Here is an 11,069-nt window from a genome sequence, read left to right on the forward strand (position 1 = left end):
AGAGAGGAACTGTGAGGGCTGTAACAAATCACTGCCTGCCTGGGACTCTTCAGCTCTGCATCCGGCTGCAGTTTGACCTTTGACCCATCCAGGAGCGTCCGCTGACTCGTCGCGCAGAGCATGCTGATAGATTCCTGGGCCATCAACTGTGGACGGGACAGTTTTCATATTTTTATTAATTAGTGACAATTAACGATCCCTTCCCGTGACGAGTGGCCTCACTAGGACAGATGAAATGACTAATGTCGTGTCTGTCAATGAGTGGTGCCTCTTTTTTTTCCCCCTCTCAATATGTCATCGTTCAGCGCTGTTTCAACTACCCTTTCTGAATGAAAATCTCCCCACGGAGATCATTAAAGTTTCATCTAATCTAATCTAATTAATGTACGGATGTGCACGTCCTGACACACTGTCGAATTATATTTAAACAGAAATGTAAAGGTTGTCTTGACGGAAGCATTGGTGATTTGGTGCCAGCAGTTACAGCTCAGATTTTGATCAAAAACCACAACAATCACTTTTTAAAAATGAATGAAACAGCAGTTGCCTCAATAAAGTATGAAGCCGCCATCAACCACATGTTCACTCCTCGCTACTTCTATGGAAGTGAACCGCACTTCTATTCAGGGGGCACATTTTGTTATTTTGTTGTTTCGATCAACAAGCTCAATCTGTTGTTATCTTGATGCAGACCTATATGTCAGCCAACCAGGAGAGGAGATAACTGAATGGATCTTGAGTGGGCATCATAAACACCAAAGTGTGATTGTTTTCTTGCCCTCGTTTAGATTTAAAGTTAAAGGGAAAGGAAAAAATAAATAAAAATCTTAAATACAAGATAGTTTTGTACAACTGTTACATATACCTTTGAGGTGGACTGGGAACTGCAATCTCTGAATAAAAATCTGAATTATAGACAACTAAGAGATTACTTTGTGAGTCATTTTTGAGTGGCTTATTCAAGAACCCTTACATTGTTTGCAGAGTTTAAGTGCATATTGGTCACTGTGTATAAGTTTAATGAAATGTATTGATCTGGCTTTAGGCTTTCAATAAGAATCTGGGTTTCGTAAATCTCTCTTAGTCGAGTTAAATTGAAAATGAACCTTACTGATCCTACTGCGATTACCTGACCTGATATTTATAACGCGTGAGAAAATATTTTAAAGGTAGGTATTTCATGTAACTGTGTGCTTTGTGTTCATTTAACACTGGTGTGCATATTTTATTATTACGCTCGTCACGTTGCGCTACACATCGTGCAGCAGAGTTGACTGGCTTGCCAAGTGCAAAACTTCGCTGCAGAGGGACTATTTAACTGAGCGGAGGAAGTCCCTCCTTAGTCCTCCTCCTCCCGCGCTCGCTTTGGTCACTTCCGCCGCCGAGAAAACATGGCGGCCGCCAGTCCCAGCGAGACGGTCCCTAAAGATGTAGTAGTTAAGACCGAGCCTGAAGACGAGGATGTCGTGCTTTTCAGTGCGGAGTACGTGCCGGTTAAGCGGGACCCCATCGTGCCTCTCATGTCGCCGGTGAGCGGGGTGCAGCCGCTTGCCTGGTCGCAGGATCACCGCCTGGCCGTGTGCACCTCCAGCTCCCTGGCGCTGGTGGAGATGGTGTGCGATGTCCGAAGCAGTAAACAGGAGATGCTGCTGCACAGGACCTCCATCCCCGTCCCGACCGAAGTGTACAAACTGCGGGTAAATAATCAAGCTCTTCCCCTGTTTGCTACCGGCGCCACTTTGCAAAAGAAGGGGTGGCTGGTAGAAGTTTGGCCACTGGCTGCGTGTACCAGTAGTAAACACAGACAGCTCCACTAGTGAGCTCACCTACATCCCTTCAGTTCACAGTTAAAGCCAAGTGCCACTCATTTGCAGCCAAGTCTCTTTAAATGTTCATGTATTGAAGTGGCTCTCACAGGAAATCAGACAAATGATCATTATTAAATTAATAATTAGACTCCTGGCTCTATGGAGAAGCTTAGAGTATATTTCTATCCCACAACAGTGGCAAGGCAACCCAAAGGGAAATAAGCCATTTCATACTTATGAATTATTTCCCATTCCCCTGTATATTCAGCATCACTAACAATTTATTATTTGGTTTACTGGTCACAATGAAGTGTTCATCACCTGTTCAGCCAAGAAATTCACATTAGTGCCACTGTTTGGACCTGATGTTAACATGGCACCTTTACATGCACCTGGAGCAACCACCTGAGATCCGATCTCAGTTCCATCATTCATCATTTGGGGGCGCAGTAGAATATTGTGCAAACTGCTGCTGTATCAAACCCCAACCTGAAACCTGCTGTTTCAGAGCCATGAACCCTGTCCTGAACCTGACATGGGGTTATGATACAGATTTTAGAACACAATCAGCCACCTCTCTCACTCATTAAAAGCACACGGCTTAGATTATTTTATTTTATTTTCTTATTTCTGCCCTGACAATGGTTATTTTAAACACATGCACAAGACTATAACTTGAATCCCTCAAAGTGTCCTCGTGCACAGTAGTACCACTGCTACGCTGTTTCCAGAATAAAGGAAACACCTCTGGTAACAAGTAAATAAAGAAATCGGCCATTATTGAGCATAAATGTTTAAATCTACTCTACATGGCTACTTTGCATACATCCACATGAACACGATCACATGCCAATACTGTTTTCTTTATATTCCAATTAGCCTTCATGTTTGGATTTATTTATTATTTAGTTAGATAACTGAATGCAAAACTGGAAAGAACACTTGGAATACAGTTAGCCAGTTAGCAGCTTGGACAGAAATTCTCAACTTATTCTGTATCACAAACAGCAGCCAATCAGCACACAGGAAGCATCCTTAATAACCATTCCAAAAACAAGAGAAACACACCGAAGGATTTATTCTAACTTTGAAGGACACTGGATTGATTGCTTTAGAAGTTAGCGTGAGCCCGGCACAGTGCAGGTTAACTTCACATTACTCGATCCACTCCCACTACCACAACAACTTTGTCTGACATCGACACTTGTCAGTGGCCGGCCTTCTGCCTCCTACACACATCTACTCGGATGTCTTCTCTCTTTTCGGTGGTGGGGATTTCTGTAAAAGGAACTGTTGTTCAGCATTTATTAGCTCCAACCGCAACAGGAGCCGCTAAGCCGTGAGTGACTGACGTACACGAACACAACTGAGTGGCTGCAAACTACTGTTTTAGTCGCGTAATTACAGAATCATGCCTACACACCGGTGCACAAGTATCAAGGGTCTTATGTTTAAACTATCCTTAAACAAACACCCCAAAAAAGCCTTCAATACTCCTTTTTTCAAATATATTAATCTCCTTCCAGATATGTTAAATGGAAACAGTAATATACCAGTGTACCGCTACATCTTGTGCAACTGACGGAGTACCATTTGACTTGACTCAATGATATACAGAAATGATTATTTCCAGCTATTGTAGATAACAAGGTTATGTATCGCTAATGATTTATTGGGTCAATTTGATTCCGCTTCACAGGGTCCCTATTCAATTCAGTATCAAGTTATTTAAAGAGATTATCGTTGCGAAACAGTTTTACTTCAACCTAAAACTTTACACCTCTAGTCGTCACATGTTGTATATGGCTTTGCTTATTTCCAGCTTTCTTTCAAATCAAGATCAACTTGACTGATCAGACGATCAGTTCTTTAAACCCAGCTGTAATGGATAAGTAACCGTCGTGATCACATGTGTTGAGTGAACAATATTTAACCTCAGTGGTAAAAAGAGGTATGAAATATGTTTGGACCTTTTTAGTCAAAAGCTGCCTGGTTTAAAGAAGTAAATCTCTGCTTCAGTTATCAGCTGTGTTTTGGTTACCGCATCCTTAACTTTTTCCAGTTAACTATCTTTTATTTGTTATTGCGGCAGTGGCTACACAGTGTGAAGTCATTTGCAGCGGACTTATAAAACCAGCTGTGTCATAACCTGATAAAGTATTGCAGCTCTAGCACATGCATAGGTGATTACAAAATGGCATCTGCGTGTGTGGTGTAATAGTGTTACTTTGTTTACTTGTTAAGCAACTTGTACACGTGCCTAAGAAACAATGCCAAGCTAATATTCACATGTGTGCCATTAAATTGGCTGCGCTGGCTGTTTCTGCGCTTTCATTATTTACTAAACTGAAAGTAAGATAATTAAAGCGGTGGAACACAAACACGGATGAAAAAAGAAACAGTTTTGCTGTGGTAAATTTGTCTCGGCACAGCTGCTCTAGTGTGTAAACATGAGTGTTTATAGGTTCGTCTGCACTCCAAAAATCCACTTGGCAGATACGAGTTTGGATGTAGCTGATTTTTATAATCCACTAAGCACAGTGGCAGACCGGCGAAGTTGGGTTCCTGCTGTCATTTGCAGATATGATTAACTGCTGTTAAATAGGAGGTCTACTGAGCTGGGTGCAGCTGAACTTGGTTTGTAGAGGCCTCAGTCTGATGATTCAGTTGTATCGTCTGTCATGGAGGCTGTTATCTGTCGTGGAGCTGCAGGGTCTTGTTACTCGGTTACTGAAATTGTCGCACTTGTAGTGAAAAGAATAAGTTTTCTACACCTGTTTTGGGTGTTTGCTGAAATGACTTGCCAATTTTAAATGTATGTGTACCTTTGTCTTGCAAGGTGGGACCATCAGCGGAACTAGCCCAAGCAATGGAAAAGTTCTCTACCCATCCGGACCCCAAAGTGAGGCAGCTCTTCTTGGCCGACCGAGTGATCAACCCAGCAGTAGGCGTACACAAAGGAATTAAGTATGCAAGTTGGTCTCCGTTAGGCTGTGACTCTAGTGGACGGTGTCTGCTCGCTTGCCTAACTCTGGACCACAGACTCACCGTTCACAACAGCCACAAGCACCTCGAGTGGAACATGCTGGTCGATCTCACCAAAAAATACAGTGAGAGGCTAAAGGAGATCGGCTACGCCAAAAAAGACAATAAGCCACCGCAGGGAAACCTGCTGGACTTTGATGAGCTGCAGCGGCGTTTCCACATGCAGACGCCTTTGAGAATGGAGTGGTCAAGCATTTACACGATTAAACACGTGCAGTCGGACAACACATGCGTAGACATGGAGATGGTGCTCCTCGCTGTCTTGATGGAAAACGGTGACCTTGTTTTGTGGAAGTTCATCTTGCCCTTTACAAACGGGGACGATGTCGTGTTTTATGACATCATTGAATCAGGTGTGAGCAGGCCGAGTGACTTGGCGTGGTGGGAGTACGAAAACGCCGATCGCCGGATGAGCGGCTTGATCGTCGGCAGTGCTGTGGGACCCGTCAAGATTGTGCCGGTCAGCCTTTCGGGAGTGAAGGGTTACTTCACTCTCCGACACCCCGTCATCCTTTGGAAGGAGTGCGACGAAATTGCTGTTGAAAACATCAAATGCGTCCCGATGATCCACCCGATCCACAAATCCAGCTGCAGCCTCATCGTTGCGTCACGCGGCTGCTACGTCTTTTGGTGTTTGCTCATGATTTCTCCAGCTGGACTAAATGTACACAACTCCCACGTGGCAGGGCTGCATTCGCTTCCTGTGGTGTCGCTAGCGGTCAGCCACCACGGGGTTGCCGTGTACACGTGTTCCACAGACGGGTGGATCAAAAAGTTGACGCCAACGTTTACTGAGAATACTTTGATTTTCAAAAAAGAGGACATGTTGCAACCTGAGAAATTCACAGGAAGAAGGATACATGGGATTGCGGTGAGCCACAATGGAGCATACATTGCACTTGTCAGCACACAGGGAATGGTCGGCACCTATCATCCAGTGAACAGGACTTATCAGGTTCACTTTGTGACACTGAAAACACCGGAAACAGCGGCGGCACTTCTGCTCAAGTCCCCCATCCAGAACCTGTATAAGCTGGCCGACCTGCTTGACCTCGTGAGGTGGCAAATCCTGAAAAACAAGTGCATCCCCGCATCTCTGCAGGAAGCGATCGATCAGAAGATCCAGGAGGTCGACTCGCCCTACCTGTGGCGCTTCAAGCTGTTTTTGGTGCGCACGTTGCACCAGTCACTGCAGCAGCCGCATACAGAGTACAGCTGGAAACCCACACACGAAGAGAACAAGGTGCTCATAAGGGACGAGGACCGAGAGGCCGAAGACCAGGCTGAAAAGGGAGAAGGCGAGGCTGGGGGGCCAAAGCTCGAGAAGGAGGAGAATCGGGAGGAGCAGAGGGCGGAGGTGCAGGCTTGGATCAGTGCTGTGGAGGCACATCTGATGAGAGAAAACATGAAGAAGGTGTTGGGGGTGGTGTACCTCAACACATGGATTGCACAGAACACCAGTATACCCACCTGTGGCCTGATGGAGTACCTGTCTAGAGACACTAACGACAGAGCGTCAGAGGTAATGCTGTTGTTTCTTTCCTCTTTTTTACGTAATTAGAGTGATTATGACATTGCAGCTTGGCCTGCATGCCAGTTGTACTTCAGAAACAATGTTAAGCATTGCAATACAGACAAGCTAGCTTTTAGATTACATGTTGTTGTGAGCTGGGATCTACAAGGGTGATATACAACTGAAGTGTGTGGTTTATGCAGCCACAGCAACAGAATCCTTGACATAACATCAGTTAGTTGGGAGTAAATTAAATGTGGGATAGTTTGTCCCTGAATAATCCTGGAAGGTGTCTTCCTCTTTATGACACCAGTTGACCAGAAGACCACGGCTCTACAGATATGATCAGTTTTTCACAGCAGCCCCAGACATATAGAAGTATCAGTCCTTCATTCATTGAGGCTTCACGAACTACATTTCTAAAAGTGTGTAGACAGAAGTATTGGTAAACATTTCATCCCACAGCTAAGTGCATTAATCACTCCCCCAACAGCTTCCGCTCTACTTTCCACAAAGTTCTGGCACCTGGCTGCAGGAATTTGCTCCCATTCAGTCACAAGAGTATTCGCGGGTTCCATTTTTTATGGATCTGGCTTTTTGCCCGGAAAGGGTCTTCAGCGAATTGCTGGCACAAAGCTGCACTAAAGGTGCACCATTGTCTTTATGCTGTATTCAGATGGTGTCATTACATACATAAATATAGTTTATTTACTGTTGAAACAAGTTGGTGATGGGTCGCATCATAATTTAATCCATTAGTTAGCGCTGTAATATTGGCGTCGCTCTGTTCACACCTGGTATTGACGTGTCTTGAGGTGTGAACAGACGTATTCAGAGCATTTCCACATACGGCCTTCGGAATTTTCTACATTTCTGCATAAGACACATCAGTGGATTTTCACACAAGTCACCCAGAAAAGAAAACCCAGTTTATCACACGAACACATGTCCGTCTTTAACTATTGCCTGTGGTCATTGTCCTGCATGAATTTGTGTGATTGGGTTTTTTGTTGTCTACTTTCAGAACCTGCGTGAAAATCTACTGTTTTGAATCACTTTTGTGCAGAAATGTAGAAAATTCTGAGGGCGCACGAAAACCTTTGTGCATGTTAATGCCAGGCGTAAACGGGGCTTTTAATGGAGGGACTTTTTAGCCACACGCAGCTGCACAGTGTCACATGAATATGCGCTTGTGCCTAGATAGTAGCAGATTTCCAGGAAGTGTTATTTCATAGCATCTTAAACCAGAATTACCACTTCTTTGCAGAAACTTTTGAGACACAGCATTATCTCATAACTCCTACTTTTGACCACACTAGCAGAAAAGGTTACACGGAAAGGTGTAACCTTTGTATTTTTGTTTGATTTTAATTTGAGAATGCATTCGAATATATGTCATAAGGTGAACATGCAGTGGAAATGGATGGGGGAAAAAAGAAGTTTGTGTGCAGTGAGCTCAACATTTGTTTTCTCTCCTCTGCTGAATTTGTAATTGACTTTGGTGATTAGCGCTTGCCTTCATTTACACTCTGCGCCTGTCGTTCACAGGTCCTGATTGGCCACATCAAGAATAAGCTGAACAAGCAGACGTTCTCAGAGCGCTGCAGCATGTGTCAGGCCGTGCTGCCCTTCACAGACCACAAACAAGCCACCTGTGAGAACGGACACATGTGGCTCAGGTGATCACGCTGTTTGTTCAGCAACTTTCAGAATGTTCTTTAATAACTTGGGCGCGCAGGAAAGATTAGCGCTGGTGCAGACATGGCGGTTGAGCCTGACTGTCAGGACACAAATTGAATGCCAGATTCCTTCTTTGACGGTTTATTTATCTTCACCGAGCCGTAATCAAGCCTCCCACCTTTTGATATTTACCCATGCACCGCTCTCACCGTCTCATAAATATCGTCTGTCAAACATTTCTCCCGCCTGCTTTCTAGCTAGAGCGCGGTGCCTCTGGTGGGCACTGAGAAGGAAAATCTGTGCCCGTCAGTTACACCTCGGTGCCGTTTCCGCTCTACTTTTTGTATTGTGTGTGTGTGTGTGCGTCCCTGCCAGCCAGCCAGCCAGCCAGCCCTCTAATGTATTTCTCTCGGTCTCTTCCAGGTGTGTGTTGTCATACCAGGCCTGCCAGACGCTGACGTTCAGACGCTGCCTCCTGCTGGATAGCGTCGCCAGACTGCCAGAGCCTGAGGGTAAGCGCCACTTCCCATCTCCCTCCACCTCCATTTCACAGTCATACTCTGGATCAGCCATCTCCTCCTGTCACCTTCATTGTCAGCCTCCTTCCCACCCCACCGCTCAGATCTCCGCTTGACATACTGGGTTTTAAGCAACTTGAAAACAAAATACTTAAAAACTTAATAAACCTAGCTAATTTCTAGTCACACTTATTAAGTACTCCTTAATATTTTGTGAAAGTCCGAAGTCACAGGCCCCCTCTTGTCGTTTGTCACCCTCTCAGTTGAGGCTGTGTCACTTCTGTCTCATTATCTCAACATTATGGACGAATTGCAGTTTTCGTAGCCGAGGAGTTATGAGCAGTGGGTCATGAGTAAATGATCTCAGTGTGGCTCAATTCAGCTTAAGTGTCTGAGTAAAAGTCAGGGATGTGCACCTCCGCTCTAAAGTGAGCCTTCTAAGGAGTCGTGCTGCAAGTGACTGAGCATTTTATTTGTAATGTTTCGGGTTCTTTTACGTGTTGATCATCTTGTCATACGATGTTCTGCTGCAAAACGTTGGACCTGGCGTTCATGTGGATGTTACTTAGACATGTAGCACCCACCTAGACCAGACCAGACACCCACACCACATAGCAATGACACTCCTTGATAGCAGCACCCATCCCCAGCAGGATGCAGCCTGACACAGAGACACACAAAAACAGTTTAGGAACAACTCAAAAACAAGAAGAACATCACAAGGTGTTGGCCTGGCCTCCAGATTTACTAGATTCCAAACTGATCAAGTATCTGTGGGATGATCCACAGAGACCCCTCCCCTCAACCCATAGGACCCAGAGGCACAAGGGAGACCTACACAGTATTATAATATAATATATGAGGTGGTCATAATGTTATGCCTGATTTGTGTATGCATAAACCACTTCAATACATTTTACAGAAACATTTCTTACATTTTCAGTTGCCCTGTATTTGTCGACATGTGATGAAAGCATCACCATGAAAGTGCATAATTATGTCTTGCCAAGATCCTTGCTGATGTCAATAACATGCAATTTAAAAAAATAAATAAAACTTTTATACTTATAATAAGATGTGGTATAGCTACACGTTTCCTGCAGTGGTTAAGAGTTGCGAGAGCAAAACATGTTCTCAGTGTTTGAGGATCGGCTTCATCTGGCTGCTACATGCATCCCAGGTCTTTATCAGCCTTGCCTGAGCGCCTGAGGCGCGGCCCTCCTGGTCATTCCAGCCTATCTGAGCTAAAGACTGACAGCTCTGCGCTGTTTTGGCATCTGTCAAAAGTCCACATCACCTCGCCAAATGTCTAAAAACTGTTATTTTTGCGCTCATCTATATTTGGCAGTTATCATTAAGAATTAACTTCATTTATCAGTAAAAGAGTCGGCCAGATAAAAGTTTTATCATGGATGTTGTGTTCACTGTTTAGAGTAATAATGACGTAAAGAGAAGAATCTCCTAATCACTTAAACTGATTATTCTGCTATTTGCGACTAACATGAGCAACCTGTTAAGTTGGGACTCGCTTCATTTCCTAGACTGTGGCTTTGACCTTTATGGAATCGTGACCCAGACGAGAGACAAACATCTAACATCATATTTAATTATACATTCAGAGAAATCTTGAGTACAAATGTGACGTGTTTTCTTTCTCCACAGATCCAGAGTGGATCAGGAAGATACTGCAGGCGCCCTGCACGTTCTGTGACTCGCCGATGATCTAGAGCTGAATGATCAGAGGAACCTCAGGGCTCTGACGCCAGGTCCAATTTTGTCAAACATCACTGCCACTGTCTTTTTTTTCTCTTTTTATTTTTTTTATTTTTTTATTTCGTATAGTTCGTTCAAGTTTCTATTACTTAATGCTGCCGTGTTAAAAAGTGCAAATAAAAAGTGTTTGATTATTCATTGGAGCTCTTCATTTGACTCATGAGTGTAACCTACAAAGTGTGCAGAGATGCTTCTTTGCCCTGCCGTGGTTTTCAATGAATATTTTACCGAGGTAAAACATTTTGGAGTCAAACTTTACAGATTTCTTTATTATTCCCCTCCTCTAAAATTAATTCCCAGCTAGGCTCTGTGTTTGCACACGGGCGCGCAGAAACAAAGTTTAAAATGTGGTTATATGTGGAGGCTTCTATTATTCAGTAGGACTTCAGGGCACCATAAATAAGCTCCCTCATTTTCCTCATGTTGACTGCCTTTCCAAAGCTTTGGTGTAGTTTTTATTGCAAGTAAGTGGAACTTATTCTGCTAGTCCTATTTTAGTGGGGGTTTTTCTAATTTTTTTTGTTGAGCAACAAATAATACACTCTGAATAATACATACTCTGGAAAAAACTCAACATACCTACTTTAATTGGCACTGTAAAACAATTTCCAAGCTCTGGATGGAAGAGGAGGAGGAGGAGGAGGGTGGTGCTCAGTCATTCTCTCAGATGAGGACTTCCGCTAATGTAAACGCAGAAGAGACGGAGGAGCGGCGAGGCAGATGAGATGAGCA

The 11,069-nt window shown here is 44.0% G+C and overlaps 1 protein-coding gene across 1 annotated transcript; it reads left to right on the forward strand.

Moving 5' to 3' along the window:
* The first annotated feature begins 1,368 nt into the window (after positions 1 to 1,368).
* On the forward strand, positions 1,369 to 10,475 carry gtf3c4 (general transcription factor IIIC, polypeptide 4). Its single transcript, XM_047568999.1, has 5 exons — positions 1,369 to 1,697; positions 4,648 to 6,375; positions 7,915 to 8,045; positions 8,470 to 8,558; positions 10,227 to 10,475. Exons 1-5 carry the CDS (start codon positions 1,392 to 1,394, stop codon positions 10,289 to 10,291), a joined length of 2,319 nt encoding a protein of 772 aa, XP_047424955.1. The 5' UTR covers positions 1,369 to 1,391; the 3' UTR covers positions 10,292 to 10,475.
* The last annotated feature ends 594 nt before the right edge of the window (positions 10,476 to 11,069 follow it).

Source organism: Mugil cephalus, chromosome 19 (assembly GCF_022458985.1).
Source record: "Mugil cephalus isolate CIBA_MC_2020 chromosome 19, CIBA_Mcephalus_1.1, whole genome shotgun sequence".
Lineage (NCBI taxonomy): Eukaryota > Metazoa > Chordata > Actinopteri > Mugiliformes > Mugilidae > Mugil > Mugil cephalus.

Bases quoted from the DNA above. Each gene is read 5' to 3' on its own strand.
- gtf3c4 (XM_047568999.1), top strand. From the start codon at position 1,392: ATGGCGGCCGCCAGTCCCAGCGAGACGGTCCCTAAAGATGTAGTAGTT. The intron at 8,046-8,469 runs GTGATCACGCTG...GGTCTCTTCCAG, and splicing joins AACGGACACATGTGGCTCAG to GTGTGTGTTGTCATACCAGG. The intron at 8,559-10,226 runs GTAAGCGCCACT...CTTTCTCCACAG, and splicing joins CAGACTGCCAGAGCCTGAGG to ATCCAGAGTGGATCAGGAAG.